Below are 18,404 nucleotides of genomic sequence, written 5' to 3'. Positions count from 1 at the left end.
CAAATTTCCCCATAAGAAATAATGGAAACTTAGATGATTCGTTCCACAACCATTTATTCATAAGTCCTTCAGTTTATAGTCCATATAAAAAGATTATAGCATTGCGATAGGTTGTGTAACCATAAAATGTCCATCCACAAATAGCCGCTTCCACAAGGGGATTAGGAGTAAAATCCAGCAGGAGCTACAGAGTATCAAAGAGAAGAGAAGCGCCTGTAAGTGTAGCAATATGGTTCCATTTAATGAAGGTACAACATTTAGCAACTCACATGGTTGATGAATAAAACAAGCACATCTAAGTATGCAGGCATCCGGGGTAAAGCTGTCCACATAGACTAGTCTGTAATCCTGACCGGGAAGACCACCCTGGAGTAAAGCGATCTGATAGCGAGGGTCAGCATGGAAGGGATGACGTAGATGGCGGTGTGGACGATGGTCTATGTAGACAGCTTTATCCCTGATGCCTGCATCCTTAGATGTGCCTGTTCCAATCATCAACCATGTGAGTTGCTAAATGTTGTACCTTCATTAAATGTAATCATATTGCTACACTTAGAGGTGCCTCTCTTCTCTTTTATACTCAGCTGTGACTTGAGGCTACTTGTATATCAAGACATCGCTTGTATATCAAGTCAAAATTTATTGGAAAATTTTGCTTGTCTTGCAAAGCGCTCTTAAACCAAGTTACTCTCAAACCAAGGTTTTACTGTATAGATTTGCCTGCAGCCCCTCTAATAAGTAGACAGAGCTCAAAACTATACTCTCTCACTAGCACCTACCTAGGAGGAAGCTACATATTTTTTACTATTTTGTGCCAGTTTTCCTTTGATAAATAAAAAAAAAAATCAAGCAATATCTATTACCATTTACCGCCAAATACCAAATCCAATTTGTCCTAAAAAACAAGGAATAATTCAACTAGATATACTAAGTGGTTGCAATGATACATACAGTTTTACTAATGCATGCCAACATTGCAAAATTTAGTTTATTTGTTAGTATTTGTTTTATCCTGTCATGAAGGGGCTCAAAAAGAAACTTGTAAATGGGAAACACAATTTCCTGTTTAGAAATCGTTTTAGTTCCTAAAATCTTGTTTTTCCTCTTTTATCCAATCAGTGTACATCATTAAGTGACTACTTTTAAAATATGATGTTTTGTAATGGGTGTGATAAATTTGTAAACTCCATTATGCACTCATGTCTACATTTAGTGTATTATGCCATGGTGCTATGTTATACATTACAAAGGTCTGAGCACTTCCCTATGCGCTATGCTATATTTTACAATACATAGTCCTGGCCACTTAAACCCAGACTCCAGTGTTCTGCTAGCCCTTATGTGATACTGTTCTGCTATGAGAACTGGCACTGGCTTTCTCCTCCATCTGTAAGTAACAGCATCGTGCTTCTCCGTTGCCCTTGTGCCTCCTCCTGTTGCCCTTGTGCCTCCTCCTGTTGCCCTTGTGCCTCCTCCTGTTGCCCATTACAAGGCTCAGTTTAGTCTCTGATCAGGTAAGTGACAACTGCATTGTGTATTTTACATTCCTAATCAAAATGTTCTAAGTAGTCTGCAGTTATTTTACAACATCTTTCCTTTGGTAAGCTCAGACAAAATATTAACACTATGCTCATATTCTGTGCGCAGAAAAACATATGTAATGGAAGTTAGTTTTTTTTTTTTCTTTTTAAATGGCCATTTGTGGCACTCTAAATTATACATTAAAAAGCAACCTTTCAAAAAGTTCTCAATGACCTCTGTAACTGCAAGCACTGTGGAGAATTTTTTTTCAAATCTATAAGTTCTTTAACCACTTGCCGCAAAATCACGTACCTGCAGGCATCATCCCGGTACATTTAAAAAAAAAAAAAAAATTGGGCTAACTTTACTGTTTAGTTTTTTTTTTTTAATTCATTGAAGTGTTGTTTTTTTCCAAAAAACAAATACATTGTGACATAAAATATTGCAACGAACCGCCATTTTATTCTCTAGGGTCTCTGCTAAAAAGAATAAAATATATATACCATATTTATTGGCGTATAACAGAAAAAAGAAAAAACCCAGGCATCACCAAGATGCAGAGGGGGACAGGCCGGATGAGCAGTCGCTGTCATAGGAAGTCCCACCTCCTATGATAGACAGCAGAGTGGCCGGGACGTGTGACGTCTATCATAGGTGCCGGGACTTCAGATGACAGCGGCCGCTCGTCCTCCCTTCTCCTCAGCCCGGCCCGCCCCCGCTCTGTGTAATGGTGCTGGCAAGGCTGCAATAATGACACTGTGCTGGCGAGGCTGCAATTACTGACACTGCGCTGGCGAGGCTGCAATTACTGACACTGCGCTGGCGAGGCTGCAATTACTGACACTGCGCTGGCGAGGCTGCAATTACTGACACTGCGCTGGCGAGGCTGCATTCATGGGCACTGGTAAGACTGCATTTGATTTAGAAAGCTCTGAGTTCAATGCTGTTTATTTCAAATTTAAACTTTTTTCCTGAAATTTCCCTCCTAAAATTAAGGTGCATGTTATACACCGGTGCATGTTATACACCGATAAATACGGTATATATAATGTTTGGGGGTTCTAAGTAATTTTCTAGCAAAAAATATATATTTGTTTTAATCTTAAAGGTGTTGTAAAGTCCGAAGTTTTTTATCTTAATTCTATGCAGGGCTAGCCCTACCATAGATCCTGCTGGGTCCATTGGACCCAGACAGTACTTTGAGAGGGGCAGCAGAGGCGGATCTTATTAGGCAAATTAGGCCTTGCGCTCACAGGGGCCCGCCTAATTTGCCTAATTGAAGAGCCCCCTCTGGCCTCCGGAGATTGGCCACCCCTCTCTGTGGGGTTGTTTTTCAGGGATTGGGCTTGGTCCCTTAGTTCCAGTGAAAGGAGCTCTTAAGGTGTCAGCATACCAAGACATTTTGGACAATTTCAAGCTCCCAACTTTGTGGGAACAGTTTGGGATGGCTGATGAGGAAGACACGAGGTCCCTGTGTCGTCACGCATAGGGGAGGGGCCAGGACGGACGGAGCGCTTCACTGTTTGTGAGACTGTCGGGCTGCATCGGCATAGGAGAGGATATACTGCCACAGCGTCTCCTGCTTTCCCATCAAGGCTTGGATGATCAATTGTGTACTGCTTGTAAAAGGTGCATGGTTGCACCGATAAATGTGAGTTTACATCGATTTTTTTTATTGAAATAAATGTTTTGAAGATATAAGCACTATTGGAGATTTTTATTTTGCATATTATACGGTGACACTTATTGCTGGAGTGTCAGGATATGGATGGAGTGATTCACCTGATTTATGGTATAAGGGCATACTTCTGAGCCACGGACCACTGAATTACTGGGACCGGGAAGGGCTATCCCTGTGAAGGAGCCCCAAATGATGTGTCTGTTTTAATCTTTTCTAAGGTGAGCGCCCACTTACAAGGGGGTGCACAGCGATTGTAGGATCTGTGACACTCAGGTCACTCACTAATCTGGGGAGCACCTGCCACCTACTGGGGGTTTTGAGCACAGCAAGAATTTGTTGTTTGCACTGTTTCACGTTGGACTTGATTTTTTATCTCCATTATTGGACACTATATTAACATTCTTGATTTTTTACTTCTATTATTGGACACTATATTAATGATTGTTTTATCTATGGACTTTGCATGTCATTATAGGATTAACTTATGAGGTTTTTTTAATAGGATTTGTGTATCACAGTGGTTTGCATATTAAGGTATATTGCACAGCATTTGCACTTTGGACTTATATGAAATTTTTATTGGATTGGTTGGGAGCATACCATATTTATTATTTATGATACTAATTTATTCACCGATCACTTTGTATATTTTACACTGATCATCATTTACACATCAGACTTTTATTGAGGAAGGATAGTAGTGATTCATCCAATTGTACTTGCTTATGCATCGGTTTATTTATTGAGGATATTTAAATAATAGATTTTTATTCTGCGCAACACAGTTTTATATTTTTATTGCGTTTACTAACTACGGGAAAGATTTTTGTCATTTTTGTTTTTTTTTTAACGCGTAATGGCGGAGATCTGCGATTTTTTTTTGCGGGACTGCGACATTGGGGCGGACAGATCGGACCCTTGACTGACCTTTTTGACACTTTTGGGGTTACCAGTGACATTACTAAAGTAATCAGTGCTATACATATGCACTGTTCCTGTAAAAATGACACTGGAAGTGAAGGGGTTAACTTTTTTTGAGAGGGAGGGGTTAAGTGTGTCCCTAGGGGCGTGTTTCTAACTGTGATTGGCTGTGGCTTGAGCTGTAAGAACAGTGATCAACGGTCCTACATAGTAGAACCGTATGATCACCATTCTTACACAGGGGAGAATGACAGGCGGCTTTGTTTACATTAGCCGCCTGCCTTTCTCCCGGTGTAATGGACGATCGCGAGTGCCCGGCGGACATCGGGTCCGTGGGGCACACGCACGGAGGGGTCCGTGACCGAGCGGGAGCGGGAGGGCGCATTCGGCGGCTCGCACTCGCTCCCCAGAGCCTCACAGGCTAGCGACGTAGCCCTATGTCGCTTTGCCTGTGAGGGGCTGACTGCCGCAGTAAATATACTGACGGTCGGCAAGTGGTTAAGCATCCAGTTATGCAGAAGTGTCTTGTGATAATTGCTTACCACACCCTTGACCAACTCTTCCTGCTTTTTAATACCTTTTCCTATCTTCAGTCACCTTCCCTGCAGCACATTTATATTTGAACAACATCGGAGCCCACCCTAAGCCCCCCCCCCAAACTGCACTTTGTTTCTACCTTTACCAAAAATGAAGGTTTCTTGCATTTTGATTTCTTTTGGCATTAGTATGAAATCACATTTGTTTGAATAGCTATTCGCGTTTCATATCTTATTTCCCCTTTTTTGTTGATATTGTATATGCTTGCGGTTCCGGTCCCCCCACATTATGTAATGTGGTATTAATAAGCCAAGATACAGTAATTCTCATTTCCCACAAATCACAGTGGGCAAAATTGGACAGGGATGGGTAAAAGGGGAAGATGAGTTTTATGTTTCAAAATGTGTGGAGTCCCTGGCTGGAAAAACAACAGGCAGGTACATACACTATATACCTAATCGTATTGGGATGTCTGTTTTTACAAGCACATGAACTTTAACCACTTTAATACCTGGCACTTTCACCCACTTCCTGCCAGGCCAATTTTCAGCTTTCAGGGCTGTCACAATTTGAATGACAATTGCAATGCTGTACCCATATGACATTTTTTATAATTTCTTTTACACAAATAAAGCTTTTTAGTGGTATTTAATCACCGCTGGGCTTTATAATATTTATTAAAAAAAAGAAAAAAAGGACAGACAATTTTGAAAAAAAAAGAAAAAGTTTTTCTTAATTTCTATTAGTAAATAAGTATTTTTTCACATTCACTGATATACGCCAATGAGGCAGCACTGATGGTCACTGGTAGGCTGCACTGATGGGCACTGATGAGGTGGCACTTATGGGCACTGATGAGATGGCACTGATGAGGAGGCACTAATATGCCGCCCTGATGAGCGCTGATAGGTGGCACTGATAGGTTGCATTTGATGGGGACAGACTGGTGGCACTGATGGGCACTGACAGACAGCACTGATGGGCAGCACAGATAAGCAGGCACTGATGGGCACTGACTGGCATCACTAATGGGCACTGATTGAGGTCACTGTGGGCACTGATTGGTGTCACTGATGGGCATTGATTGGGCACTGTTTAGACACTTTTCTTACTATATTGTACTTTACTGTAAATGGTGCACTGATGATCAGTACCCTGATTACCTTTCCTGGACTTCCCTCTGAGGAGGAGCCGCTGATCAGCTCTCCTCGCCATCAACACAGCCGATCACATGGGTAAAAAAAAAAAAAAACACGTCATTGGCTCTTTACTAAGATCGGGGTCGCGCTGTGTCCTAGGAACAGGCCCCTGCAGGTACGTGAGAGCTGCCGTTCTGGGGCGCCATCATAGGACGTTGTCCCAGAACGAGAGCCGCACCGCTCCGCTGTCATTTGACAGTGGGCGGGCAGCAAGTGGTTAATGTAATCCCAGTCTTAGCCTGTAGGGTTCAATATTGAGTTGGCCCACCCTTTGCAGCTATAAGAGCTTCAACTCTTCTGGGAAGGCTGTCCACAAGGTTTAGGAATGTGTCTATGGGAATGTTTGACCATTCTTCCAGAAGCGCATTTGTGAGGTCAGACACTGATGTGAATGAGAAGGCCTGGCTCACAGTCTCCCCTATAATTCATCCCAAAGGTGTTCTATTAGATTGAGGTCAGAACTCTGTGCAGGCCAGTCAAATTCCTCCACCCCAAACTCGCTCATCCATGTCTTTATGGACCTTGCTTTGTGCACTGGTGCGCAGTCATGTTGGAACAGTAAGGGGCCATCCCCAAACTGTTACCACAAAGTTGGGAGCATAAATTTGTTCAAAATGTCTTGGTATGTGGACGCCTTAATAGTTTCCTTCACTGGAACTAAGAGGCCAAGCCCAACCCCTGAGAACCAACCCCACACCATGATCGCCCCTCCGCCAAATTATTTGGACCAGTTAATTCTCATTGGTATGGCAACGTCCAGTGGGCTTACAACTTCCTGGGAGGGATAACACTGCCAGTCTGAGCAGAACTCAGCTATGTCCCTTAAACAGTCTTAGGGTAGAAAGAAACCTACTTCATGGTTAACTGTATCATCATAGGTCAGGCAGTTGGATCATCTTTCTATGCCGGCAAATAGTGGTGATATAATACTTACTTCCTATTGGTTTGGCCATTGGGTGAAAACCTGGTCTGGATATAAGTGATGGCCATACTCCCAGGTATCCAGGCAGCTGCTGTACCTAACCCTGTATCTATGGGCTAAGTCCATAAAACTGAGAATTGCTGGGATCCCCAAATGTTCCCTAATAGCAGATTTATAAGAGTTTGTCCATTTCTTATTGATCTCTTCATTATTGCCTCCGGTACATAAGGGTATGGATAGCCATATTCCTCTGCCACTTTCTTAATGACTACCCACTGCAACCTAGCCAGCTTAGTTATTTTAAGATTGCCGCACCCAGGAAAAACAGAGGCATCAGGAATTCTCCTGACTGGATATCCTCCCACTTGTTCTGGGTATTTTGTAAATGAGGTAGCTGAAAAGATATGGGTTCAAAAGGATCAACATCCCCAAGGGCTCTGCAGGGCCTGGGGACAGCTGACACCAGTGCAGTTTGTAGGTGATGAGGGCAAAGGGCACTAGCAAATACTGCATTGTCTTCCCCACACATACATGCTTCTGGTCATCCCCCCTCAAACAACACAGTGAAAGGTGGAGTCTTGGACACCCTGTCGGAGAAGATATCTGAGACAGACAGTTCCTCTGCAGAGACTAGATTTAAGTGGAGGGTACCACTTGGGGTTCCCAAAGTGGCGCCTAACCCGAGGGGTCAAATTAGGGCTGAAGTGTTCAGGTGGCCTAGACCTCCTGGTACATAAATAAAATGTGAGCCAGTAAGGATGTTACCTACCCAAAACCTTGCAGCCTAGTGGGGAACCCTGCAGCCTAGTGGAGACCTTGGCCTGAGGCCACTTTGGCCATTTGCTGCTGCATGGACTTTGGAAAATATTCAGCTTTTTATTACAGGCCAAGCAGAAGAAACCAGGAGAAACCTGTCTGAAGCTGACAAAGTTCTTAATGATCTTCGTCCAAAACCTTTGCAGGGATGAGGAACAGATCATCCCTCTGTACAGTGCTCTGTGTTGATTGTCAGCACAGAGCCCTGGGCTGTGATTGTACACAGCTGTTCAGCAAGTCCTGGCCATGAATAATTGGTCAGGACTTGCTAACAGGCTCCCACTGTGTACAATTACAGCGGGTGCTGGTGGGGGGGGGGGGGGGCAAGCAGGCAGTAATGATTTTTCAATGGTTTTGCACAGAGCAGCCCGGATCCTCCTCTTTTCAGATTCCCGGCTGGTGTTCCTGGCTCCTCCCACTTCCCCAACTGCTCCCATTGCAACCTGCTTGCTATAGCAGCACTTCTGCATGCTTGCTGCCGAACTGGCTCTGTGTGTTCATAAGACAAACAGAACAGGGCTCAGTCCCACCCCAGCTCCCTTCTCACTGGCTGTGATTGACAGCAGCGGGATCCAATGGCTCCCACTGCTGTCTCTCAGCCAATAAGGAGGCAGAGACATGGGAGAGCAGCTGCTCTCGTGCACATTGCAAGATTGCGATCAGGCTTGGGTAAGTATTAGGGGGGACTGCTGGGGGAGCTACATATTGAAGGTTTTTAACCTTCCTGCATAGAATGCAGGAAGATTTAAAACCTTCAACCTTCAGAACCACTTTAGGTTGTGCAATCATGTGTATTGGACGCATTATTAGTTATCCATCATGTTATTATGCTCTGTGCTGCAAAGAGAGATCTCTGCACCGCAGTAAGAGTTAAATTGTCCAATCCAGTAGGGTCAACATACTCATAAATATAGACAAGCAGGGAATTATTAATAGTTCGATAGCGGTTTATTAATTTTACATAGGATTACAAAAAAAAAGGGGAATTACTAATAGATATGGTATATACCCGATTCATTTTAGAAATCAGACTGTCCCAAAATCCCACAAATTTTGGGCATATCCACAACAAAAGCATCAGATCACCTGGTTCCACACCATTTATGACATTTCGCAGTGTCTGTCTGATAGAGTATAAAAATGCTGGTGTTCTATAAATTCCGTAAAGGATAAAAAAAAGTGTACTAATCTATGTGAAGGGGAAAGAGACAGATTCAAGATTACACAGTACTTCCTCCCATATTTCCAGAGAAATATCGCCCAGATCTTCCTCCCATTTGACGTTCAGTCTAAGGGGAGTTAACCAAAAATGTAATAGCCATATAAAGATAACAAACCTTTAATATTATCCAAAAGAATCACTATCTGTTATCCCAATTTCATCAACCATAGATCCTGTTATCCCAAACCAGGCTGTAAATACTGATAGAAAACTTTATTGCATTAATCCCTTCCCGCTGATTGCACACATACTGTATGTATGTACGGAAGTGAGGCCGCATATATGCATATCGCCCTTTGTGCCGGGTGCGGGTCTCGTACTAACGATCGGAACCCGGAATTTTGGTTCCGGGTCACCTGATCGTTATGATCGCCTATGATTGACTATCACATGATCAGTCACTGTGAGACGGTGTTCCGTGAAAAAACCCCACCCGTGAAAATTCCCTACCCTCGTCACTTCCGGTGCACCTACGTCATGGAACAGCTGAGCAAGTTACCATTGCGCATGCTCAGAGGTCCGGAGGGTACTAAATGTAAAAGCAGCGGCGGGTCTATGAAAATATAAATCATGGAGCCGAGATCTCCGTGATTTATATTTTCATACACCCGCTGCTTTTACATTTAGTAGCCGAGATCAGGGAAGTGACAGGGGTAGGAGCGGAGATGATTTTGTGTTGCAGCCGAGATGTTTTAATGTTACCGCGGCAACAGCTGATGCTGTGTAACGTTACAACACACTCCCCCGTCAAAATTCCCTACCCTCTGGACCTCTGAGCATGCGCATGGTGCTCAGCTGTTCCATGACGTAGGTGCACCAGAAGTGGCCCCGGAAGTGACGAGGTATGGAATTTTCACGAGGTATGGTTTTCTAACGTTACACCTGCCCCGGTGTTTACTTCCTTTTCTGATTGAGCCCGGGTTCAGACATATGCAATGTACCGCATTGCTGTGCATATCGCATGCAACGTCTGTGTAACTGCAAATTAAGCCATTTAGTTGTATGGCTGAACTCGCATTGGATTCACACAAAAAGGTGCAGGAACCTTTTTTTCCCCATGCTGAAATCGGATCACATGGGTGTTCACACTCTTGCAATCCTATTCCGGCCCAAATTTACAGTTCGCACGGCGATCTGTGAACCGATCTGGGGGTGTCATCAACTTTGTATTGACACCCGCAGCGGTTCGCAGAGGGCAGTGGGAACTGGCTGCAGGGAGATGCGATGCAGGAACCTGCACTAGAATCGCACTGGTTCCCGCATCGCATATGTCTGAACCCAGGCTGAAGAGAAAGATACGTTGTATCTTACCCTTCTTGTAGGAGAGGAAAATGTAAACAAACCAAAGTTTGTATAAAAAAAAAAAAAAAAAAAAAAAAAAATGAAATTAAAAATAAAGAATAAAAGAGAAAAAAAAAACAGGGTTAGTGTTAGGGTCAAGGTCAGGGGGTCAAAGGTCACAGCCAGCATATTTTGAGTAGATTAAAAAAAAAAAAATTAAGTGTCAATGCCAGTGTGTTTAGGCAGGATAAAAAAAATAAATAAAAAAAAAAAAGCAAATACGCACCATTGTTTCTGGTCTGTACTACGGGTACAAACAACATACACATATGTGGTTTCGCCAGAGTGGGAAACTGCATTTTGGGCTGTTCTTTGGTGGTAAACTATGATTATAGCAAGAAATATACAGCTTCATTTAAAAAAAAAATTAAAAAAATCCTTACCATTTTTGGGACAATTTTTTTTTTTGATAATATAAAAAAAAAAAATCAGGAGATATCTGTTATCATTTACCACCAAATGAAAGCCCAATTCGTCCTGAAAACAACAAGGTATAATCCACCTAGATACAGAAAGTAGTTGTGACGATATGTACAGTTTTAGGAATACATGTCAAAGTTGCAAAATTGTGCTTAGGCGTTTACATTTGTTTTACCCTTAGGCGTGAAGGGGTTAAATTCCACCTGTAAGTGCTCAAATTATTTGAATTGACAACCAGAGTATAACTGGGTAATAGATATTAAAGTGTAAGTCCACCCCAAAACTAAAATCCCTGCATCTATAGATCTATCCACAATCGAACACTAACCTTTCTAGATCTGTAAACAAGAAATCGCTATACATACCTTGCTTGAAGCCAATTCGATCCGGTCTCCAGCAGCAGATACTCTGCAGAGGACACAGCCGGCAAATGAATGGGGATGATGTCACCCATAGACTTACTATGGGGCTTCTGTTGTCAGATGTGTCCTTTGCACCCCCTTCCACAGCGAAGTCGCGGCTGACAGCTCAGAGTCGGATCGGGTCAGATCGGCTTCAAAAAAGGTATGTATACTGATTTCTTCTTTACAGGGCTAGATAGGTTACTGTTAGATCATGGATGTCTGTAGTTGTAGTGATTATAGTGTTAAGGTGGAGGTCTATTTTAAATCTGCTACCCTACAACTTGTAATTTCTTCACTCTCCCAGATGGGGTAAACTTTGAGGTTTTTTTCATAGTTACAGTACATAGTAACTATAAAAAAGTTACTGATTGAAAAAAGACACAAGCAGTTGCAAGTGGTGCTCAAAATTTTTGGCGGGACGCAAACAGAAAAATGTAATAGTCATTGCTTTGCAGCAAAAAACGCTGTAAAAAATTGCGTGACTTTGAGGTCACAAAAGTGTGAAAGGGGCCTTCAGTAATCAAGGTATAGTGTGCCCCCTTCAATGCAGAGTGACCAGCGTGCCCCCTTTCAATGCAGAGTGACCAGTCTGCCCCCTTTCAATGCAGAGTGACCAGCGTGCCCCCATTCAATGCAGAGTGATCAGCGTGCCGTGCCCCCTTTCAATGCAGAGTGATCAGTGTACCGTGCCTCCTTTCAATGCAGAGTGACCAGCGTGCCGTGCCCCCTTTCAATGCAGAGTGACCAGGGTGCCCCTTTCAATTTAGGGTGACCAGCGTGCCCCTTTCAATTTAGGGTGACCAGCGTGCCCCCTTTCAATGCAGAGTGACCAGCGTGCCCCCTTTCAATGCAGAGTGACCAGGGTGCCCCCTTTCAATGCAGAGTGACCAGCGTGCCCACTTACAATGCAGAGTGACCAGCGTGCCCCCTTACAATGCAGAGTGCCCAGCGTGCCCCCTTACAATGCAGAGTGACCAGTGTGCCCCCTTTCAATGCAGAGTGACCAGCGTGCCGTGCCCCCTTTCAATGCAGAGTGACCAACGTGCCGTGCCCCCTTTCAATGCAGAGTGACCAGCGTGCCCCCTTTCAATGCAGAGTGACCAGCATGCCCCCTTCAATGCAGAGAGATCAGTGCACTTACCTGCAGCGGCGTCGTCTCCTCGAGTCCTCCCGCCTCCTCCTCGGCCAATGGCATGGGTTCGCCTTTCTGCCAATCAGGAAGCGGGTCTCGGACCCGCTTCCTGATTGGCCAGGAGGAGGATCCGTGTCACAATAGCGAATTTTCATTCGCTATTGTCACACAAATTGGTGGGCTAGGGCGCAGTGCTCTGCGCCCCGGGTCCACCCTTTTCTGAAGCCTATTAGAGCCTCTGGCTCTAATCAGGTGATTAAAAGAAAAAACCCCATTGAACTTCAAGCATCCAGCGCCCCGCATGTAGATTAGGGGGCCGGACGCATGGATGGGGGGGCAGCGCCCAGGCGCCCCCAACGCACCAGCCGCCACTGGACACAAGTCCATCGTATTCAACCAATTTTCGAGAACTAGAGTGAAGAATATTTTTCTAGCACTTATAATTTCTCCAAATGACACACGGTAGTGTAGCACTGCCCCCGTAAGGACTGCTTGATATTCACTCTGTGGGTTACCCCCGGTTACCAGCACCGAGCCATAATTAGAGACAAGTCATTCATTCTCCTTGGCTCACACTCCAATTTTAAATCCAGGGGTTTTTGGTTGTTTTTGTTGTTTATTGTAGAATGGCGAAAGGGAGAAGGAAATACTCCAACTTTAACTATTCACAGTGATTGAGGACTCCTATCTTCTCTGCTTTACATTAGGTTTGGAACAGCCAGGCTGTTGATTCATCCTGCCACTTCGGATGAATGTGGATTCAGTCTCTTAGCTTTAAGATGACTTAGATTGACTTTAGATGACAACTAGTTATCTTCAGGATACTCTCCCTAGTATCCTCTCTCACTCTTCCTCTGCTGACACCAGTCCACTGACTGTCCTAATAACAGGGGTAGCCCCCTTCAGGTCAGGCCCTTTGACACGAGTCCCTGTACTCATGATACTGCAGTCCCAGGGTCTCCAGTGTCTCCCCTCTCAGGCAGCTTCCCTGGACCTCTGGGTTAAGCTCCTCTCAATTGCTCCTCTGGCCCTCAGGACGACCTCCTGCGACCGCATGGCACCTCTACAGAGGAGGAGGCAGCTGCCCCTCCCTCCAAGCCTCCGCTCTCTCAAGCCAAAGACCCTGCAGCACATGTGCTCCTGGCTTTTATACAGTATCCCAGAATGCACCAATGCAACATGCCCTCTGCCCTCTGCCAATCATCAGGACTGTATCAAAAGCCTAGGCACTCATTCGTCAGGTTTCTTCCCACTGTCTGACATGCCTCCCTATTGGACCAGCGTGAAACACTCTTCAGACTGAATGAATCGCATGCTGAGCACAAGGAGCAGACCTCACTAACAGATCCTGCTCTCTGGTAGGCAGAGAATATAGATTTACCTGCAGCCCCTCTGGTAAGCAAACAGAGCTCAAAACTATACTTTTCTCACTAGCACCTACCTAGGAGGGTGCTACAGTAGGATACTTAGAAAACAAGCTTTGTGTAGAGAAGGGTTTCCAGTGCCAACAAATGATTGTGACCACTAAATAAATCTCACTGTGGAGTATGTAGGACAGTTTTTGCTTCCCTCCGGCAAGGTGCTGTAGCTAGGATGCCAAAAAATATGGACCAGGGTTTGGGAGAGCACAACCACTCAACTCATTTCTCTCCATATAAATATGATCAACCCTGTTTTTCGGCAGCTTAGTTCCTAATTTTAAACAAAATATGTTTTTAAAGTTGTGGTCAGTTTCTTACGTAATATAGAACTGAACTCGTATAGAGGTGTTGCCATACCATTTAAGGCTTAACCATAGAGCTTTGCCTGTTTGTAATTCTGCATATCTGCAATACGGAAATATTGCATTTTTCCACAGAAATTAGAGCCACATATACCAGTCTAAAAAGAGAAACTCCTGACAAGTGTCAGACGATTAAAGATTATCTCTCAAACCGGTTTTCAAAACCAGGTAAGTAATACATGCAAGTTTTATTTATTTCACTTGTTTCAGTAAGGTTAGTAAGTTGTATTTTATCACTTGTTGCAATTGCAATAGGTTTATAAGTAACCTAGAGAAAAAGGGAAAATACTTTTTTCCCAAACGTTTAAAGTAAGGCTGGCCATGCATGGGTCAGTTTTCTAAAGAATTTTTGTGCATTTTGTGATTTGATGGTGCCACCATTGATTTCAAAATTTGATCAACCAAGCCTTCAATTTCACCTCATTTTGCTACAGAAAATAATATTCGTTGCTGGGAATCTTTTTTTTCCGGGAATTCCCTTTTCTTGCACTCATGCGCATTTCTTTTTTGATTATATATCTCACATTATTCTCCCATCATGGATTAGAAAACCTTTAGTTTATCAAAAAATTTCCAACATGCCCGATCACTCAAATTTAACCACTTAAGCCCCGGAAGATTTTACCCCCTTCCTGACCAGGGCCTATTTTGCGATTCGGCACTGCGTGACTTTAACGGACAATTGCGTGGTCGTGCGACGCTGTACCCAAATGAAATTGGCGTCCTTTTTTTCCCACAAACAGAGCTTTCTTTTGGTGGTATTTAATCACCTGTGCGATTTTTTGATCATGCGCTATAAACAAAAAAAGAGCGACAATTTTGCAAAAATAACAATATTTTCACATTTTTTTTATATGAAATTCCCAAAAAACAAATGTAAAAATCAAAATTTTTTAACATTTTTGGCCAATTTGTTTTCTGCTACATATGTTTGGTAAAAAAAAAAAAAAAAAAAAAATTGCAATAAGCGTATTTTGATTGGTTTGTGCAAAAGTTATTGCGTTTACTAAGGGAAAGTTTTCTGTCATTATTGGTGTTTTTTTTTTTTTTTTTTTAACGTGTAATGGTGGCGATCTGCGGTTTTTTTTGCGGGACTGGGACATTGTGGCAGACAGATCGGACCCTTGACTGACATTTAACTTTTGGGGGTACCATTGACATTACTACAGTAATCAGTGCTATACATATGCACTGTTACTGTAAAAATGACACTGGCAGGGAAGGGGTTAACTTTATTGGAAAGGCGGGGGTTAAATTTGTCCCTAGGGGCGTGTTTCTTACTGTAAAGAGGCGTGGCTTTTCATGTAACCACAGAGACATACGATCCTAAATAGCAGGATCGTATGATCTCTGCAGTTACACCAGGGAGAATGACAGGTGGCTTTTGTTTACATCAGCCACCTGCCTTTCTCCCTCTGCGGCGGACGATCGCGAGTGACCGGCGGACATCGGAACCGCCGATCACTCGCGCTGAAATGTCCGTGAACGAGCGGGGGCGGGAGCGCGCCTCTGGCGGCGCGCGCTCGCCCCCTATTGGCTCGCGGGCGAGTGATGTATATATACACGTCACTTTGCCCAGGGGGGGCTGACCGCCGCCATATATAGTCGTGCGGCGGTCGGCAAGCGGTTAATGACCGGACGTAAATTGGCCATTGCTAAAGCCCATTAATGGTGCAAAATTCGAACTAAAATTCTTAGATAAGATTTTCGAAAGAAAATTCCTTCAAAATTCGACCCATGTATGGCCAGCCTAAATTAGACTTTGTTCAGGTGAGCAAAAAAGATGTAAATCCTAATTATGAACTTCTCTTATTTGTTGCTCTTTGGTCTATTAAATATATAATTGAAAGTGTTTTCTTATATCTGTTTGATAAGTTGAAAAAAAAATTCCCTGTGCTATACAGTTAGCATTGTTACAAGTTCTCTATGTGGACTGCAAAACAACTCAACTCATGTTATGGAGATAAGGAGAGGTGGACCTTTTCTGTAGTCCTAATACATTTGCTGTCCTAAGATGACAACACAGCTACTACAAAAGTGCAGTACAGTGAGTCAGTCTTGTCATCCGTAAGACAGGAAGTGTGCTACTTGCACGATCACCTTGTGAAAAGGGAAAAAAGAATTCTGAAATAAGAAAAAGAATGCAACCACCACATCTAAAGACCAGTAAGCTGCAATATACAGTATTACATTTTTCTTGTGTTTACACGCTATTAAAAGTTCATTTTTTTAGGTTGCAGACTCTTGGAATGTCAAACTCAACTGAGAATTCAACTGGTTGTAAACCACAGCCCATTAATGACTTCATCCCTATCTTCTTGAGCTTCACCTTTTCCATTGGCTTTGTGCTGAACTGCATCAGTTTATGGATATTCTGGTTCAAGGTAAAACCATGGAACTCAATGGTGATTCTCCAGTTCAACTTGGCCATCTCAGATGTCATCATCACCCCAGCAGCTCCCTTGATCGTTCTTTACTACCTGACAGATGACTGGACCTTTGGATTGCTGCTCTGCAAGTTCAAGGTCTTCTTGCTCAGCACTAACATGTATGGAAGCATCTACTTCCTCACCCTAATCAGTATACATCGATACTTTACTATTGCCCGCAATAAGAAAGGATCAGCCTTTGCCAGAAAAGCATTCATTAAAAAACTTTGCTTCTTCATCTGGGGTTGTCTTTTTTGTCAAGGATTTCCGTTTTTCTTTGTCCTTAAAACTACTGAAGTCCAAGGAATTACAAAATGCCTTAGCTTTCATAAGAGTACACAACCATCTTTATTTTTTGCCTGGAATTGGGTCATTCTATTTTCTGGCCTTATCGTTCCTTTCTCCATAACGCTGGTCTGCTACAGCCTGTTAATTCGATATATGCGCAAAGTCAACCCAATGAACACCTTTAGCAAAGTCATGGTGTCCAAGTCAGTGCGGACTATCTCCATCTCCCTTATAATATTCATAATCTGCTTCATCCCCATCCACATTACTAGAACATTAGGAGTCACCATAATGTTGTTTTTCCCAAATTTTTGTTTTTTGCTGGAAAGTGTTGAGGTTGCTCATTACTTTACGTGGATGCTGTCAGGAACAAATTATTGCTTGGATCCCATACTTTACTGTTTTGCTTCCAGAAGATTTAAATACACATTCACAAGTTGGTGTACTTTTCGACAGAGACAAAGACAGTCTCAGAACATTACAGAAGATTCCCAGGGTAATCAGCTTGAGACCCCTTCAGATACTCACTGCTCTGGTCCTATTCCAGACACCACAAACAACATAACCAGGGTCTCTGTCAGCTGAACATGGAAAATGAGTACAGACATAAGCCTCGTACACACGTGTCGAAAATCGGCAGGGAATTTTCGTCCGACGACCAATCCGCCGATTTTCGGCTTGTTAGTATGATGCTTCCGACAACCAACTCCGACTTTTCGGCTGAAAAAAATCTGGTGTGCAGACTATAAAATTTTTGTCCATCGTCAAAACACGTCCGATTTTCGTGCAGTCAGTACAGATTTCGACAGGGAAAAATCTGATGAGCAGTCTGGGCATGCTCAGAGAAGAAAGAACACAAAGAAAGCAAACCAACACATGACATCACTTCTGAAGTAGAATTTTGTCGGGCGAGAAAATTCGTGTGCAGTCTAGAGCACATTCCAACCAACACAACACAACTCTGGACAAAAGACGGATGACCGGTCGGCCAATAATCGCTGCGTGTGTACGAGGCTTTACAGACTAAATCCAGATAAAAGTTATACAATATGTCAGCTTTGTGGAAATATACGCGGAATGACTACTTGGAATACATGGAAAAATACAAATACGTGGAACGACAGATTCACTGGCTTCCAGTGTGGCCTCCACAAGCTTATGCTAGTTCCAAATCATGAAGCTACATACACTATTACCAAAATTATTGGGACACCTGCTTTTACACATTAACTTTTAACAATAAATTAATTGGCATCCCAGTCTTAGTCCGTAGGGTTCAATATTGAGTTGGCACACCCTTTGCAGCTATAACAGCTTCAACTCTTTTGGGAAGGCTGTCCACAAGGTTTAGGAGTGTGTCTATGGCAGTGCTGGCGAACCTTGGCACCCCAGATGTTTTGGAACTACATTTCCTATAATGCTCATGCACTCTGCAGTGTAGTTGAGCATCATGGGAAATGTAGTTCCAAAACATCTTGGGTGCCAAGGTTTGTCATCACTGGTCTATGGGAATGTCTGACCATTCTTCCAGAAGCGCAATTGTGAGGTCAGGTACTGATGTGGACAAGAAGGCCAGGCTTACAGTCTCTGCTCTTATTCTTTCCAAAGGTGTTCTATCAGGTTGAGGTCAGGACTCTGTGCAGGCTAGTCAGGTTCCTCTACCCCAAACTCGCTCATCCAGGTCTTTATGGACCTTGCTTTCTGCACGGGTGCACAATCATGTTGGAACAGGAAGGGGCCATCCTCAAACTGTTCCCACAAAGCTGGGAGCATGAAACTGTTCAAAAT

The 18,404-nt window shown here is 43.4% G+C and overlaps 1 protein-coding gene across 2 annotated transcripts; it reads left to right on the top strand.

The window, feature by feature from the left end:
• The first annotated feature begins 1,482 nt into the window (after positions 1-1,482).
• LOC309560954 (P2Y purinoceptor 4-like) lies at positions 1,483-17,215 on the top strand. 2 transcript variants are annotated; one of them, XM_082264652.1, is made up of 2 exons: positions 1,483-1,514; positions 16,133-17,215. In XM_082264652.1, exon 2 carries the CDS (start codon positions 16,149-16,151, stop codon positions 17,199-17,201), a length of 1,053 nt encoding a protein of 350 aa, XP_082120778.1. In that variant the 5' UTR covers positions 1,483-1,514; positions 16,133-16,148; the 3' UTR covers positions 17,202-17,215. The 2 variants fall into 2 exon arrangements, with proteins under 2 accessions (XP_082120778.1, XP_082120777.1); XM_082264651.1 differs by lacking the exon at positions 1,483-1,514 and adding an exon at positions 14,020-14,067.
• The last annotated feature ends 1,189 nt before the right edge of the window (positions 17,216-18,404 follow it).

Source organism: Pelophylax lessonae (genome assembly GCF_965119305.1).
Source record: "Pelophylax lessonae genome assembly, chromosome: 7".
NCBI lineage: Eukaryota > Metazoa > Chordata > Amphibia > Anura > Ranidae > Pelophylax > Pelophylax lessonae.
Note: the sequence above shows the minus strand (reverse complement) of the source record. Positions and strands in the feature narration are given on the sequence as shown.